An 18,754-nucleotide genomic window follows, 5' to 3' on the forward strand; every position below is an offset into this window, starting at 1 on the left:
CTGCTTTCATCAGTTTATTGTTGAACTTGAGCAGTATGGCACCTGAATCGAAGATGTGAAGAGCAAAAAAAGCTAACAAGACTTTCAGTATTTTAAAGGAAGTACATTTTATTTGAACTCTGAAAAGACTTACAATGAATGGACTTTGGACTCCTCTGGCTTGGACAAAGTTTTTCTTTACTGGTTTTGTATGACACATGTTGTTGTACCTCTTTGTTGTAAATAAAAAAAACTGTAGGGAATAAATGAGATTGAGAAATATTGTGTGCTGCTTTTTTCTGACAAGGCTGATGAAACAGCATGAAACACTGTGCTTCAGTCAGTCATATTTAGTGGTGTACCTTAAAGGATTGGTTCACAATTTTTCAAGTGTGTCTTAAAACAACAGTCAGGTGTCCATTTGAACACTGAAAGAGGTTTTCCTCGCTGTAATAATCCCCCCTGACATGTGAACTCGTCCTTTAATAAAATGAAAGCTGCCTATAAACTCAGAGTAGAACCTGTATAACTTGGTGTGTAAAACATCTTCCTGTAGAAACATGTCATTTTTATGTAACTTTCCCTTCCTCTCTGTCAACCTTTATATTCATTTCACCAAATGGAAAATACATTCACTCAAGTACTGTAAGTACAATTGTACTTCACTCGAGTAATTTACATTTCGTGCTACTCTATACTTCTACTCCACAACCGTTAAGGAGTGAAATACATGTTTTACACAGAGCATAAGATCACTTTGTAAAAAGAAATGCAATGTTATTAAATAAATTAACCAGTAAAGTAGTTACCTCACCATGCTACATTAAAATGCTGCTTTTACATTTTAATGCATCAGTAATTTCTTATTGTATAATATTTATACTAATAGAACACTTTTGCCTTGATACTGTCAGTGTATTTTGCTGAGAATATTTCACATTACCATATTACTACTTTTTCTTCAGAAAATGATGTGAGTACTTCTTCCACCACTGCACATTTAGAAATATCTTCACACACATTGCAAAGACATTTAGAAAAAATTATAATTAATATTCTGCATATATACTCTACATATTTCCAACAAACGCCATGATTTGTTTTTCATATACATATATTATTGAATCCAATCTGTCCATGAGATGTATAGTGTTTTGTATTCAGACATTAGTGAATAATGAGTGAAAAACATAATATGGTTCATATTGTGTTACATGTACAAACAAATAAACTCAATCTGATAAGCAATTATACTGGCAAATCATTTTTATTGTAATGTATTACCATTTGGCACATAGTAACACAAGCACCTTAGAGACTGACAGTTTTTTTCGAGCAAAGGAGGACAACACTGTATTTTGTGTGCTGATGACATTTCTATTGAAAAGAAACCACAAACAACAAATTTCTTCTGTAAACCTCAGAGGACGGGAAAGCGTGTAATAAAACAAAGCGTAATTAAGGCATATCATTCATTTGAAATGCACCCTGTCAAAAGCTGAGTGTTGTAAGTATAACGGAGAGGGAGACTATAAAGTGAGTGATTTACATTCTCACTGTTAGATGACTGAAAGACTGAACACAAGATGATGTGTTTTAACATGTAGCTACAGGAACAGAAAACACATAAAATAAAACTAAAAGAGTTTCTTCTGTGTTTTGTGTTTCGAAATATAATCTTGATGACGTATTAGGTGTCAGGAGTATCTGGTCAAAAACATACCTATAAAAAGGTACATTGTAAATTGCATACATACATTTTTACTTGTGCTACGGATGGAAAACATACTATACATAAGTACATTTCTGAGTTCAACACCTCCACTAGAGGACTTACAACTTAAGCCACTCGACTAAATACAAACTTGTGTGATGCCACAGGATGAAGAACATGTGTATAAAGGGGTAAGTGATTGTATTTGAATTGCATCTAATTTAATGTGTCGTGCCCACATGGAACTAAAAAAAAATAAAAATGCATGAATTCAAAATTTTTGCCTGTTAAGTACTACTTGAAATTCAATGTTGTTGTTGTTTTAATTTTAGCACAATTAAAGATTCATTTCATAGTTCAGATTGGGACAGTCTAAGGATTAGATTCAGCATCCAGTCCAATAATTTTGCAAGATGTACTGCAGCTACAAGCAGCTGAGAGCTTTTTCAGAATACACTTTCTATAGATATTTATTCTTGGATTTTGCCATTGATTTATACATGAGAGAGCTCAGTTTAAATTAAGTGGATACATTTGATTTGAAAGAGATTATACAGATTATTGAGCTTCACCATTTCAATTTTTTATTTCAGTGGTTCAATATAAGCAGGACACATTTCAAGTGCAGATAATTTTTAATAAGAAGAATTCAGTCACAGAAAAATAAGGGGAATTACATCTCATATCCACATGGAACCCTTAAAAAGGGACTGTTTACACACTACACACAACACAAAATTAAATTTAGGAAATCTAGCTTTGTTAGAAAGGAAAAATCTACCCTTTGATACTTTCACACTGTTATTTCTGGACTTTTGGACATCTACAGTTTGTAAAGAGCAATCACTGCAATAATAGGATTCAAAAAAGCTGAAGGTACATCTAACAGCTGTGTTTCTCTGTGGACTACTGATGCTACTGTTGGTGTGGATCTGTTGTTTCTTCTTTCTTCTTTAACTGTGAATTTCTTAGCCGTCAGTTGTTTGTGAATAAAAACGTGTGGGTTTATCATTCATATCATTTATCAAAACGAAAATCTGAAATCGATCATTGAGCACTGATATAGCACTGAGCACTGAGATATGTATGTGACGGCATGTTAGCCAGGTAAACGAGGTACATTACTGCTTATTTTGATTTTATTTTTAGTGTCAAAGTATTTTAGGGGGTATTTTTCCTTCAGTAGACAGTTGTCCAATCCTGGGACCACTCTCAGCAATTTACAGTCTTCAAAAAAAAAAAATGCTAAAACTAGAGCTAACTATAAATAGTTATATACAATCTTTGTATGTTATCTTTGCACACACTGATGTAACTAAATGAGGAGAAATGAAGCCGCTATTTAAACTGAATGTTAGATTACACAGAAGACTCCCATCGTGAGAAAGCTTGGGAGCAACAAGTACAACTAAAGCAAGTTAAGTGAATTGAACAGAAGTGTGTTACACTTCGTTATGCTGTCTAGATGCAACAAAAAAATCTCTTCTTTATTAAACCTCGCTGGTTTAAGCTCCTCTTTTGAGGTTACCTGTATTATTATCATATCCAGCACACCAAGAGATGTACTATCTGGCAGTCATCTCTTTCACGTTGCCTTGGCATTAGGAGAGGAAACTTGAGGCTATAAGACCTTCAGACACCACTCTTTGGATCATGCCATCCAGAGTAGCACAAAACACAAACAAAAAATAATAATTTGTTACGCTGACAATGACTTTCCATTATCTCTGGTTGGTAAATGGATAAGAGTTTGAGGCGGACGCTCAAATTTCAGGGCAGAAAAACTCTACCTCTTTGACAGGGTGACATAACAGTCTTACATCTCATCTAAACCATAATCCTCCTCAGGGAAGTCTCCAACAGTCACAGTCAGGGGCTTCACGAACGCACCATATTTGTTCTCACATTCAAAGTACTGCTTCCCGTCAACACTGTGGAGACATAATTTAAAAAAAAAAAAAAAGACAGGGTCAAATGCGAAAAAAAAAAATTAAGACAAGTCTATTCACACGATCGACAAAGACATGATTGTACTCTTACCTGCCATCATGTTTTCCCAGTGGCTCATCATACTTCACACCCACCCAATAGCCTGGCTTGAAATCTGCTGTGCCTGTTATCAAAACAGAACAACGTTGTTTACACCAGCTACAACTCTCATTGTTGTCAGCTCAGTTATGAATTCTCTGCTTTCATAAACATTTAAAACTGGTAATAAAAAGAGAAGACACAATAGTAAATTTGTAATTTATAGTCTATTCATTTTCAGTCATTAATTGTAAGTGAGATTGTGTATTTTAACCAGTTTACTGTGTTAGCTGATATTAATATGCCATAAATTTGGGTAATTACAAGCTATTAGTAAAAATTATCTAGAGCAAACCGTAAATAATTTGAGAGTGGTGATTCTTTTTTTTTCTTTCACTGAACAAAATGAACAACCAGACATTATGTATTAGTTTTTGTTCTTAGAACTCCAGCAGATTGTATCTGAGATGAAACAATGACTATGTTGTTAAAGTGCTGACTTTAAGATTGAAATTGAGGCTGCGTATATCCACATCAGAAAGAATATGAAGGATTTTCTGGGCAAAATTTGACAAAAACACACCAAACACACACCAGAAGTATTTAAGCAGGCAGTTCAGTAGTTACTTTTTGTCCCCTAAAACTGGGGGGACTATGGATAAAAAAGGGCTAAATTGCTACTGCCTTACTTGGGTTTTCATCACCACAAATTACAACAAAGGCTGCTCTGTTAGACAGAAAATCCTCAGTAGCACAGGATTTAAACCAATGTCCTGGAGAGTACGAAAACCAGATAAGCTTTATCCACACTTACCAACATACATGACTGTGCCAACCTTTGTGGGCTGCCCAGAGACCTGCACTTGGCATCGGCTGCCAACTGAAATGGCATCAGCAGCAACCTTCTGCTCCTCCTCCCGTGCAGCATTCTCAGCTTTCTTCTTGGCCATTTCTTCTTCATTGAAGCGACCGACGCGTTGTTTCTTCATGAATGACCTTGCTGTATCTGAGGGAAAGAAAGTTGGATAGTACTGTACAGAGCATACTCCAAAATTGAGTGTAAATGCCACAGAAGCTCTTCTGCCAAAAAAAAAGGTTGAATAATTAATCTTTATAAGTAACGGCAACTCAGGCGTAATTATCTTCAATATTGTATTTATTGTGTAACTATCATGTTATACTTTGCAGCTGCACTAGCTCCATTTGGTCATAAAAATTAATGAAATGTGTCTTATTTCTTTACTATCAAAACACAGGAACAAAATAAGTTAATGCTTCGAGAGCTATTAATAAGAAACACTGACTGTACCTGTTTTCTTCTCATAAGCGTCATCTGAGAGTTCAAACTTCTCCACTTTGGAAACATCAGAAAACTCCCCCAATTGACCTCCACTTCGATCAATAACCTGTACAAGAAATTAGATACAGGATGAGAGAGACAGATTCTTTTTTTATTTTTTAAAAAGGGCAGTACCAGTATGTTTTACACAATGAGTACAAATCCCTAAAGCTTGAAACAAGCAGTATTTTTTGTGGTGCAGGAAAAATATTCTTGTCATTCATGAAGATAATGCACAAATGTTTACCTGTAAACTTTGAATAAATGAAAAGTTCCCAAGCATCGGTCTTGAGGAAACATGTAAAAACCACACAACTTATTGTTCTAAAAAGTATGTTATCTTAAGTTTTTGCCCTAGTCTATTGGCAGCAAATGTAGATTGCAAAGCTATGTACATACATGTATTCTGCAGTCATCATCCACAGGATAAGAACCCAGCATGGCTTCATTATCATCCATCTTCTGCAGGAACTTGTCATTGACACTGAACAACTCCAGGTCCATGCAGGAGGAAGGCGTACCCATAACCATCTCCAGTTTCCCCTTTATACAGTAGAAACAAAATAATGTAGGTATTACAATGAGTATGAATTCATTCGAGCTATTGTTAGGTCTCTGGCCACTTTCTACATGAAAAGGGCAGAAATTAAAGTGTAGGCTTGGTCTGTGAAAAACCAACAATAAAGCCAACTTTGTGACATGTGTATTGGATGGTGCACTGCGTAGTAAACTGAGACTCACCTTCAGATCTGCGATGCTAATCCCTCTGTTGAACCTGCGCTGCACCTCAAATGAGGAGATGGTGCTTGTGAGGCGCACATTCACAGTGGGTTTGGTAACTACTATCACTCCACCGTCCATGATCCAGACTGTTCTGACACAGCTATTGTCCACTGAAACACTGAAAAGAGTACACAATGTGACATATTAACCAATGTGACTGAAACTGATACACCATCTCACAGTGACAAACAAATACTGTGCATTTAGTTTCCTGTTGTCCTGATCGATCGTTCCTAATATTAAACCTGACATAAACTAAGCTATGTAACTTTGATTCAAGCTATTTCCTTGCAATGAAATACCGATAAAGTGTCTGTAATGACCTGCAAAAACGAGGACAACGCCTACATACACATACACAGAAGTTAGTTGTTTCTCATTCCTTTCTTTTACCTAGCATAGCACACTTAGCACAACATCCTACGGTATTGAAGTGAAAGGTTACGTACGTGTATGACCACCTTTCTCTCTCAAGTTTACTCTATTTATCCAATATGATCGTTTAAGTGTAATTTTAGCTTGCTCTTTAGCTGTTTGTGTGGCTAGCAGCAGCACAATCACGTTGGCTGCGCATAAGACCCTCGGCTACACGGAAAGGTTGCCATAGTTACTTACAAGTACGTTTATTTTCCCTCGATGGTATTTAGAAACACTGTGGAAACTGCCGTCCGTCTTTATATCACGATCTAACGCCGGGCCGCCGATAAACCCATGACTATTACGTTATATGTTTATGGAGAAAAATGGTGCAACTAGATTCGCTGCGTGGTTGTGCCTGAAGACTGTTAACAGTTCCTGCTACGCCCAGCTCTAGCTCCTTCTAGTCGCCCCCCCGCCTGGAAAACACCAATCACATCGAGGAGCAAATGAGTTCAGCCAATGGTGTTACGATACGAACAAAAAGGGGCGGTGAAACCAGTAGATTGACACGAGTGATAACCAATCATCAGACAGGAGTAAAGGCGACCGTTGAAGTGACCACACAGAGGCGCTATCCTCCAGTCTAAACCATGGATCATGCCATGGATGTATATTATATATAATAATATATAATTAATACTATATAATATATAATTATATATATATTTTTGTACTAATACATCTACGGTCTAAACAATGAAGACTGAAAAACGTTTATTTTTAAGAGGAATATTGTAATAAAAGAGGATTCAACCGGATAGGTTACCTATCGCTTAGAAGTTAATGACTCTGTAATAACCAACATATATCTGTTCAACTCAGCCTAATGAGTAAATCTGGTCTACAACAGCCAATTTTACACATTGATTTAAAGGAAAGGTCCACAATTTTAAGTCTTTAAGTCTTAAGTCTGTCTTAAAACAATAGTCAGGTGCACAAATGAACACTGAAATAGGTTTTTTTGCTGTAATTATTCCTCCTGTTCATACTGATCATTAGAAGATCCCATCATAACGCACTTACAATGTAAATGATGGAGGCAAAAATCCACAAGCCTCCTTCTGTGCAAAAATGTATTTAAAAGATTATCTGAAGCTAATATGAAGCTTCAAGTAAATATCCTTCAATGTTAATCTTTTTAGTCCCTCTTTTAGTTACTATACTTCCACTGCAGCTCAACAGGGAAATACTGTCTGAGGAAACACAAAGAGGGAATTTGATGCTAAAAAGACTGTAAATGTGGCAGATATCCAAATGATATGACTAATTCAGACTGCTGAAGGCTCATATTAGCTTCAGATAAACGTTTAAATGGCTTTTTGCACAAAATGCCTGTGTGGACACACTGTGGATTTTGGGCCCCATCAGCACATTTGAAAGGGATCTTTAAATAGCTAGTATGAACAGGAAGAATGATTACAGCGAGGAAAACCTCTTTCAGTGTTCATTTGGGCACCTGACTGTTGTTTTAAGACAGACTTTAAAAATTGTGAACTTATCCTTTAATGTATAGAATAACATATTGTGTGTTCTGGATATTAAACCACATTGCTGCAGCTTGAAAGCAATTTGTAAGAGACTAAAATCTGTTTGATCTGTCATTATACTCCATTAGTAAATTCTCAGAGAACATCTTATTTTGTCCTGCTGCAATTTTGATAGAAATTTTCAGATATTAGAAAACTATTAGAAAACAAAAACAAGCCTAATCTTTAATCACGGACTTGCTACAGTAAACTTCCTCAAGCATAGAGAGCAGACTAGAGCATGTTTGGGCAGAAAAGAGAAGATCAAAGACAGTTGAGGGCTACAACTAAACACCGGTCAGGAGGGGGGTCGAGACAAGCCTGCAGCCCGACAGCGAAGATTACATTCCTATGGTTGTTGATGGAGATGGAGGTCTGCAAACCTGCCTGGCCTCATTCACACCTCATCTGCAGGTCACACTCATGTATGTGTGGTACACATTTACTGTATTATATTATAAAGAACATGCTAATATCTGTCATGTCTGCCAGTATCTGAGGTTCAGTCTAAAGACTTCATATACTAATGTAACCTTTCAGTTTAAAGCATTATAACAGAAAAAAAAATCAAGGTAAGTCATTCATTTTCTGAACATCACAGTTCAATATAGACTCTTTACTTCAACGTGTTAATCCCTTGGCAGCCTTAATAGACAAAATAATAAGCACCTTTAATAAGCACAGCGCATATCTGTTGCTAATATTTCCGTGTTGTCACCTCAAATTATACCTGCTGTCTTAGTGTAGCCTTAATTATGTGTTTACTGAGAGTATTTGCATTGGGAAACCACCCCAGACAAATAAAACCACAGGATCCGGTTGGAAAACTGGGATGACAACAAGTCCCACCTGAACAAACATGGAGAGACTGTGTTGTTGATGTCTAACTCATTACACATTATAAATAGTGTTTGTTGTGGGAATATGTATCAGAAGCTATTTCTGAAAGCTATTTCTCAAATTCTTACAGGGATCGTCAGAGTTAAAACTTGTCCCTGATATGAAATTTAACGTTTTTACAGTCTGAATTAACAGTCCAAGACTTAAAAAGCCATCAGATCAACATCAGCTGTCAGAGCACATTTTCTGTACTGTTGTTGTGTTTTACAAGAATCTAGAAATTTGCCATTAAAAAGGAACCATATGTGTTGTTGATGGTGCAGTTATTTTCAGAGTAGTAGTGTGTGATTGTTTTTTTGTTGTTTTGTTATTGTTTTACCTATACTACAAACTCCTATAGGAAAAATAGCATTGTAGTCTTATCAATAGTATTGAAAAGATGCAAAGAAATAAGTAAAAGTTCACATTCAAGGGGTTTATGACCAACCAGAACCAGATTATATAAACTGTATCAAACATAAAAGTAGACATTATGCAGAATTATCCTTTTCAAACTGATTATATACAATCACGGGCCACTTTATTAGGAACACCTGTGCAATCTAATACAATCCAATACAACAGCTCTGCCACAAAATTCTACATTTATGAAGCTGATACATTTTCAGTTTTTGTTGACATTGTCAGAAAGGGGTGCGTTATATTGAATGGTGTTCCTAATATTTTGTCCACCCCATTAACATACACGAGGGGGGCAAAATATTAGGGACATTTTTCACTATAATGCACTCCACTATACCACCACCCACTACGACCTCAATAATAAACATAAAGTAGAATCATCACCTTTCTGACACTGTGTTTCATCAATTGTGTTTTTGATGAATTAGGCTAGTGATGATTCATCCTCATGCATGAATCATACATCAACAATAGCCTAGTTTTACACATGATTCATGATGATGAAGATACAGAAAAGCAGAAATGCGTGTCAAAAATAGCATATAGTCAATGTTTTGGAAACCACCCTCAAAATTTCACAAATCATGTTTCCACGGAAGCTCATGTCTTATTATTATGAAACTCCCGCTGGCTCCCGTGTAGCTCGCATCCTGGGGGCAAACCATGCCCGGTTGATGTCTGTAAAAAAAGAGTTTCAAAAAGGTTTTCCACGTGGATTTATTTTCCTTGTATTGTAGAGATATTTTTCTAACATGTCTATTGGTGCATCTGTTGTCTGAGCGGTATTAATTAAGCAAAACTTTTGACAAAGAGACCACATGAGGTTGGTAAAAGGGGCGTGACTGACTGACTGACTGCTGGTAGACTGCAGGCACATTCATGGTTTGGTCGGTTGGCGGAGAATGGGAGGGAGGGAGAGAGAGAGGAGGAGGAGGAACTACTGGAGGAAAAAAAGTTAAAGTAAAAATGGCTTCCTTGTCTTTGGAGTCTACAGAACAATCTGAGAACAGCCCAGAGGAGCCAGCGGCATCTGACTACAAAGACGAGAAAGATCCGGTCCAAGTTTCGGAACAATTACTCCAAAGTTTCCAGAAGTCGGCTCTGAGTTTTTCCACTGACCAAGTATCATGTCTGTGCGAGGCCCTTCTGCAGGCGGGCAATGTGGATCGCCTGTGGAGATTTCTATCCACCATACCTCCTTCGTCCGAGCTGCTACGTGGCAACGAGACCCTGCTGAAGGCCCAGGCACTGGTGGCTTTCCACCGGGAAGAATTCAAGGAGCTGTACGCCATCCTGGACAGCCACGACTTCCAGCCGTCTAACCACGGGTTCCTGCAGGACCTTTACCTGAAAGCCCGCTACAAGGAGGCGGAGAGGTCCCGGGGCCGCAGCCTGGGCGCCGTGGACAAGTACCGGCTCAGGAAGAAGTTCCCCCTGCCCAAAACGATCTGGGACGGAGAGGAGACCGTGTACTGCTTCAAAGAGAAGTCTCGCAACGCATTGAAGGAGTGCTACAAGAGCAACAGGTACCCGACTCCGGATGAGAAGAAAAACCTGGCCAAAGTCACCGGACTGTCCCTCACACAGGTCAGCAACTGGTTCAAGAACCGCAGGCAGAGGGACAGGACCCCGTCCGGGACCCAGAGCAAGAGGCAAGGCATCCCACCACCAACACTGCAGACACATTTCACACATTACACTCATTTCTAACTCTGGTTTGATAAGATTCAAAAGTCACAATCTAAGCAAAAGTTACCTTAAAGTTTCATTTGTTTATTTGAGACTTTATGTTGTGTTTCATAACAAATCACTCTGAATAATCACTGAAACTACCAGACCTAAACCTGAATGGTAAACAAGGCACTTACAGGCCAGCACAGCCTCCATGAAAAGTGTGCACACACTGCACATCAAATGATCGAAACTAACAAAAGCAAAGTCCTGCATCCAGTAAAGAATAAGGACAGAGGAGCTGACAGCGGTGAAGCCACACAGGTCTGAGACCAAGAGCATGTTGCTTTGTTATGAAATGTGAGATCCAGGCCCCCACCATCAGGTTTCCTGAAACCCTGCACTGCTGCATGGGCCTGCAGAGCCGGGCTACCCGAGGTTAAAGCCTTATACCAGGGAAGGTGAGGGTGGGAGGAGGGACTCACAAAAAAAACAACTCCTAAATAGTTTTCACACGGACTAAAATCCCATCATGCAGAGTGTGTGTGTGTGTGTGTGTGTGTGTGTGTGTATGCAGAGCAGATTTATCTTATCAGACTTGAGGCTTTGTGGTGGTCTGGCAGCTCGTCAATCTTTATGCAGGAGCGGGCTGCTGTACTTTCTAACACACATTAACCAACAACAGGCCTAAACGAGTTTCTAGGAATCAGATCCAGCTTTGTCTTCCCGTCTGTACTGATAAACTGTAGCATGTGGTTGTTAAAGGGGGCCAGAAAAAGATGAGCAGGGTTAATAATAAATCAGAATGGTTGGTATCTTTGCCAGCATACCGCAAGTTAACCACTGAAAAATCTATTCAGCACACAGGCGAGCAAATAGAGATAGAGCTTGTATCATAATTTCAATCTACGCATGCAAAAATGTGTCGTTAGTAGAGAACTTTCCCCAGATGTTGCACATGAAATAGATGGTATTTTGAAAAAATTAATTGGCTTGGTTTCAAAATTTATGTTTGTATTAAAATCGATAGCTGACTCTAGTAATGAATGTTATTATGAAAATGTAACATCTGCAAATCTAGTATTACACAAACCACTTTAGTTGCCTGATAACATTTCTTTATTTATTGGTTTATTTATCAGGCAGTACCCATAAACAATGCAAAAGTGTCAGAGTTGGTAAAATACACCTTTACGTCAGTAGTCTCTTGAGAGATGTTACAAAGACGCCCTAAAAGAAACTATAAAAATAATATTTATCAAAACAATCATTAAGATATTAAACAGTTATTGAAATACTTCCTGAAGAAACAACTTGAGTGCCTTTTTAAAGTTCATTATTGTTTTTCATTTTGCTGCAAACCAGATGTTAATGTTTGATAAATTAGAGCTAAATCTCAGTTTAAATTTCATGGGAGAGAGACGTGTTGACCTACGTGGAGTCTGAAGTCACTGGGACTTAACTTTACTCAACACATTGAACACATATGGTATTTTTGGATTACTTTTTACTATTTTTGGAGAATGGGCTGCTTTGAGAAGATAAAAATCAGTTTATTTTGCAATTACTACAAAGTAACATGCCAATATATATACACACAGTGAAGCTTTCTCATTAGGGATTTCAAACTAAGCTGCTGTGATTGTGAGTTTAACAAATTCTCAGACAATAATGAAAGTCAAAAAATGGGTTTAGATACTGCCATGCAAAATCCTGTGTTTAAAAGAACAGGAAGTCCTGTTCAAATGTATCATAATTCTCTTGATTTATGCCATGTAATTATTACTAAAGTCATAATTTATCTAAAAAAAACATACTGCATAACGACTAGAGCTGCAACTAACAATTATTTTCATTATCTGTTGATTATTTTCTCAATTAATCGACTAGTTGTTTGATCTATAATATGTCCATAAATGGTGAAAAATGTTGATCAAAGCCCAAGGTGACGTCCTCAAATGTCTTCTGTTGTCCTGACGAACAGTCCACAACCCAAAGATGTAGTTTACTATCATAGAAGACTTTAGAAACCAGAAAATATTCACATTTGAGAAGCTGGAAACACAGAATTTTGACTTTTTTTTCTTTAAAAAAATGACTCTGAACGACTAATCTTTTATCAAAATAATTGTTGATTAATTTCCTGTCAATCGTCTAATCGTTGCAGCTCTAATAAAGACCCTTGACTAAAATCACAGAAATCAAAGGAATGTTGAAATGTGTTTTTATTTACAATCCTGTTACGTTCCATTTGTGCGAGGTTAAGCTCAAAGCATGCACACGATAAGAAAACTATAAAGGGGAAAAAGTAGCTTGTGTTAAATGTCAGCACTGAGGAGAATTTATTCCTGTGCCCAACCCTCTAAAACTACACACATCTGCACATCTTTTTATTTGAATCCTTTTACTGTTCTTCTGTTTCAGTGAGTCTGATGGAAACCACAGCACTGAGGATGAGGCGAGCATGATGGACGACACCCCTGACAAACCGGAGGAGGCCGCTGGCTCCACGGCCTCCATCATCTCTCTCTCGGCAGTCTCCGGTAGCACAGGAGGTCAGCTCATCCTCAACGGCTCCAGTGGCTTCCTCACAGCCTCTCAACCATTACTACTCAATGGAAATTCCCTGATTTCCAGTACTGGAGCTGGTGTCATAATCAACGGGCTAAGCTTGGGCGATTGCCAGACAGTCACACTGAGTCCTGTTGCCAACTCTCCTTTGATACTGAACGGGGCTCAGGTAATAACCAAACCGAGTATCAGTGTGCAGCAGCAGCAGCAGCAGCAGCAACAAGCAGTTTCTGTGGCAGGTCAGGAGGTTTCAGCCATGGAGGCCAAGACACACAGTATTCCAGCAGTCGTTCTTAGCACGAACACCACGCCGGTCTCAAACCCTCCGTCAATCATCTCTCTTCCTATGCAAACTAAGACAGACGGTGGCAACGCTCTGGATTTCATCACTGTCCCTGAAGAATTGGTGACCAAATCAGAAGGCAGCAGCCAGACAATGTCTTCCTCTTCGTCATCTTTATCCCCTTCTTCGCCCACTCTGTCCTCCCCGACAAGCCTCCCTTCACTGGTTTTAACACAAAACGCCCAACGCCAGGAGTCCCTCACGCTCCCAGGATCCATGCCATCAACAGGCATGGTCATCTCCAGCCCTGCCGTGTCTCTCCCCAGTCAGCAAGGGGAGTATGTCGTCTTTGCCACCGCTGGCTCCCAGTTAACCCCCTCTAGCACTGTGGTTTCCTCCAGCCACTCCACCCCTCAGGTCTTCTCTCTGCCCCAGGTTGTGCCTTCCATCCAGGGTATACCAGTATCCCAGCTGGTGCAGCACTCTTCAGGAGCCCAGGTTTCCCAGTGCCCTCAATTGGTCCCAGTATCCCCCCTCACCTCGGCGCCTCCTCCGTTCCAAAGCCCGCAGACAATGAACGCAAGTGACAGACTGGCGCAACAGCAGCAGGATGCTTCAACCACGCTGGCTGAAGGTGCCACAACCATAGTTTCTATCTCACAGCCTCCCAGTAATCAGCTCTCACAGCGAGTGACACACCAACTGGGAGACCAAAACATAAACTCCACACCCAGCAAAATCCAGGTGCCACAAGTCATTTCCATCTCTTCCCCTACTCAAGTGGTCCCAGTCCCGCAGGGTAAAGGCACCACACCAGCACAGTTAGTCCCCCTCTCCATGCCTCAACTGGTTCCAGTCTCCTCCATCCAACCTTCCTCCACCATCTCCTTCCCCCAAGTGGTACCCGCCAGTCCCTCTCTCTCCATCCCCTCTGCTGGAGTGCCTTTACAGATCCTGACGTCAGCTCCTGCAGCCGGAGGGGTCACACAGGGTCCCCTCAGGATAAACCAGCTGAGGCCCATTCAGAGTGTGGGTCCCCCGACCAGTGTGGCCCCTGGTGTGCAGCTGCTCAACTCTGGGATCATTCAGCTCCCCTCTGCCTCTCCAGGTACACTGAATTCATTAGTTTGCAACTGTACAAAGTTTATGCCTCAGTGTTTATTTAATGATGCATGTTTTCAGTCTTAATATGGCAGTTACTGTTTTGTTTAATGATTTATATTGAAGATACATGATACTACTTAGTATTACTACCAAGTATTTAATTACATGGATTAGCTGATGTTAAGGTGGCTAAAATAAATAGAAATAGCACACACTGAAAAAGAGTCTTTAGGGCTGCAACGTCTGATAATTTTCATCATGGATCAATCTAGCAATTATTTTCTTGATTATTTATTTGGTCTATAAAATGTCAATATGTCAATATAATGAAAAATGCCCAAAGTGATGTTTTCTTCATGTTTTGTCTCACAGTTCAAAACCTGCATATATTCAGTTTACCATCACGTAAAAAGCAGCAAATCCTCACAACTGAGACGCTGTTTTGTCTAAAAATATCTGAAACGATGAATCAATTGAAAAATATTTGCCAATTGATTTTTTTTTTTTTTCAGTTGATTCATTGTTGTTGACTAATCGTTTCAGCTCTACAGTAACATGAATGTGTGCTGTGTAGACAATAGGCTAATTCTACACATAACATTGTAACATAAGACACAAAAGAAGCTTTGCCTTAAAAAGTAAAATAATATGTTCAGACATAAAACAACAGAACAGCCTCCACTGTGGAAAGTTGAGGAAAAGAACAGGTTGTTGTTGTAGAATAAAATGATATTCACACCATCAGTTGTCAAATCAAAATAATCACAATATCAAGACATATTAATGCCTGATTGACATCTGTAAAATAATTTGGTATATGTATGAGTAGTAAAGAGCTGACACTGCAATGAGGCAACACGTCATACTGTTTAAATGGTTTAAATGTTGTGTTAAACAGTCTTGATTGCCATAAATGTATCGTTATCTCCGCTGTAGGGAACCTTCTCCTGGGTGGAAGTCCCTACCTGAGTGTCCAGCAAGGGAAGCTGATTTTGACCATCCCAGCGGGCATTCAACTCACCAGTTTGCCTCTGAAACCAGTCCCAGAGGCTTCACCCATCTCTGCCAATGGATTGAGTCCCGTCCTCACCCCCTCCACCCTCCCTGTAGCCTCCCAGCCTTCAACCACCTCAGGCCAAACCCCCAGCGGCCTTACAACGTCCCCCCTGAACTTCATCAGCTCATCTCCACCGTACTGTGCTACAGAGACTGGGATTGCAACCAGCCAGACCCCCGCCGTCCCCTCCCCTCATCCGCTGGACCATTCAGTCGCCCCCACAACGCCGAACACTCTCACTCCAGAAAGCATGCTTGCCCTCAGCCCCATGTACAGCGGAGTGACACCCAGCACCCAGCTGTCCCAGCCGGCCTGGAGCCCCGTGCCCCTCTCCACCTCGGCTAGTCTAACTCTGTTTGACGTCCGCGGGAAGGGGGACCTACCTGTAGACCCAGCTTTGTTAGGCCTACCTGGAGGAGAGTCGCTGCTTCTGGGAAGCCCTTCTCCGGAGCAGGATGTAGAAGCCAACTCACCACTAGGAAATCCTGAGGAGATGGACGGGGACTCCAAGATTCTGACTCAGCTCCAGTCTGTCCCTGTGGACGATGAGCTGGGCTTGTAGACTGTTTACCTTGCTGCTTGGCAACCCCACGTCGCTAAAAAACAATGAAACATACAGTAGATGAACGATTGCGCTGTTGTTTTTATTAGTGATCTAAAAGATTTTTATTCCACACTGTCAATCCTCTAAGACCGACATGTCTTCTGCAGTATGTTTAGGTTCTGACGTGTTGAACAACGATGCTCTCTCAGTGAGGCCTGATACCATCATGGCCTCAGCTGGCACTTTTAAAATGAATCCTCCGCAGCTCTATTTCACATGGATGGGCAGGGTTATACGGGATATTTACCTACTGGTTAAGCATCATATTAACTGGCATAGGGAATATTCCTCTGAGAAAAAGTTTTGACTAAATCCATACGTGCCTTATCTGCTTTATCAGATCCAGACAGGAGAACCAACATGGATTAATGTGCTTGGCCCACATCTTGGTTTCCTGGTTGCCCACTTTCTCAGCTCTTCTCTGCAGTTTTGTAGACTGCGGATGAAAATCAGCTGTACTTGGAAAAAGACGCCTGTTTTTTTTTTTTTGTCGTTTTTTGTTTGTTTTTTATGGCAGCCGTAGTTTGTTGTGGATCCACCACAATAGCTGTTCAACAGACTATTTGGGAAAGGCACAGATCTAGAAATAAATCTGATCCAGCGCGCAGTGGCGTTTGGTTTTCCTTTTCTTGTTCACAGACTGAATATAATATTCTAGCAACACTCCAGGAATAGGGTGTAGCATGTACTGAATCAACTTGGTTGAATTTTATGTGAAACCATAAATAAGTGATTCTCTTACATAGCTTCAAGGGCTATACAGCAGTATTTTATTACTACAAGTCTCTGAAGTCTGGGTGGAAATGTGCAAACTGTTTGCACCTACAAGTGAGAAAGCTGCCCTCCATTAATAAGAATATAACACAGGAAATACAGTTTTATACTCTATGCAATGCATGTTAAGTTCTTTATAGGACACTATGTGGCTGAGGCGAGAAGCCAGTACACTTGGGAGATGAAAGAAGCTTTAAAATACTGAGCTTTTAAATGAAGCATAGTAGTGCGTTACACTAAATCGATCGCTGTGATCCCACTAAATATTTGTTGTCAATTGCATCCAAAATCTCAGTTTGCTGATATTGATAAGTGCCTTATATTAAAGCTTACAGGTTTGACGGTTTTGATTAAAATGATTTGAGTTTTTACATCATTTGACAATTTCTATATACCCGACCAAATTTTCTGGATTCATATGGACTTCTTTGAATCCCCATATTTCTGTGTCTGTTTGATCTTTAGTTAAATGTAACGTGACAGTTTTGGCTGCATGGTCACAGTTCAGTCTCCTATATTTGTATATTTTGCACATTTCATTCACACAATGTTTACGCTGCATCGCCGTGTCGTTATGACAGTGGTTGGACTCTATTCTGTTCAGAAATTTTCACTGTGGACCTGAGACCTTCATTGGAAGTTAATAACTCTCACCTGACATAACAGCTGAAAAGATAAATCGAAAACGGGATGCTGATTTTTCTGACTAAATCTGTTGAAAATCGACGGAATCACTCCTTCAATTTAAACCTAAAACGCTCATCGTCGTATGAGTTTCCACTGTCATAACGCAGGTAGCGGTCAAACCTTTGGCCATTTATGGTACACAAAAATACACTTCAGTGGCGCATCTAGTTACAATAATGGCCTTTGTATTGTTATTAGTCTATTTGTTGTTTGTCTCTTTTGTACATTTAATCTATTTAAAGCATGTATCAATCAGTTTTCTAGTTTTAACTGAAAGAAAATGAGTCCTCGTGGAAAAACGCAGATAGGAAATGATATTCATTTTCACCTGGAAGGTCACGCTGTTGTGCTACCTGAGGTTTTAAATCTCAGACTGTAGGTATTCAGATCAATTTTGATGGCTGATAGGTCATTGAAGCTACATTTTGAAATAGGTCACCACATGTTAATGAAATTTTTCATTTTTGTTCCCAGTGGCCCTCAGAAAGATTATTAAATGGCTTGGACAAATCAAGTTTTTGTCTGAATTTTAAATTAGGGGTAAAGGGAAATGTGTCCTTGTATGTAAAATATGGTAGCCTGCGTTTGTTTTCTGTATGAGCCATTTCTTACCAAAGTATGTAGACATTGAAGCCTGTGTGGGCTTATGCACATTTGTACCCGTTTTGTTTTTAGGGTGGGATTTGTTTTTACTGTCCTACCTGACACGCAAAGTATATGACTCCAGATTTAACCAAAGATAATGTATTTTCATTGACTTTTTAAAGGTTTTGAAAGGGATAATTTGTGTTATTCAAGGTTTCTTTTTTTTTCTCCTTTTTTTGTATTAAAATGCATTCTATTTTTTATATTACATGATATTGTAATAAACGACATTTACAAAACTTTTCCGTGCATGTCATGATTCAGGGA

The 18,754-nt window shown here is 39.4% G+C and overlaps 2 protein-coding genes across 2 annotated transcripts; one reads left to right on the plus strand and one right to left on the minus strand.

The window, feature by feature from the left end:
- Nucleotides 1–1,321: 1,321 nt before the first annotated feature.
- Nucleotides 1,322–6,649, minus strand: tbcb (tubulin folding cofactor B). The gene is made up of 7 exons (XM_067594814.1): nucleotides 6,459–6,649; nucleotides 5,802–5,961; nucleotides 5,460–5,603; nucleotides 5,031–5,127; nucleotides 4,536–4,727; nucleotides 3,734–3,806; nucleotides 1,322–3,624 (listed from the first exon to the last, which is right to left on the minus strand). The coding sequence occupies exons 2-7, from the start codon at nucleotides 5,919–5,921 to the stop codon at nucleotides 3,510–3,512; spliced, it is 741 nt and encodes a 246-aa protein (XP_067450915.1). The 5' UTR covers nucleotides 5,922–5,961; nucleotides 6,459–6,649; the 3' UTR covers nucleotides 1,322–3,509.
- A 1,742-nt stretch (nucleotides 6,650–8,391) lies between these two features.
- Nucleotides 8,392–18,726, plus strand: six5 (SIX homeobox 5). Its single transcript, XM_067594815.1, has 3 exons — nucleotides 8,392–10,743; nucleotides 13,187–14,724; nucleotides 15,657–18,726. Exons 1-3 carry the CDS (start codon nucleotides 9,971–9,973, stop codon nucleotides 16,337–16,339), a joined length of 2,994 nt encoding a protein of 997 aa, XP_067450916.1. The 5' UTR covers nucleotides 8,392–9,970; the 3' UTR covers nucleotides 16,340–18,726.
- Nucleotides 18,727–18,754: the final 28 nt, after the last annotated feature.

This window comes from Thunnus thynnus, chromosome 7 (assembly GCF_963924715.1).
Source record: "Thunnus thynnus chromosome 7, fThuThy2.1, whole genome shotgun sequence".
NCBI lineage: Eukaryota > Metazoa > Chordata > Actinopteri > Scombriformes > Scombridae > Thunnus > Thunnus thynnus.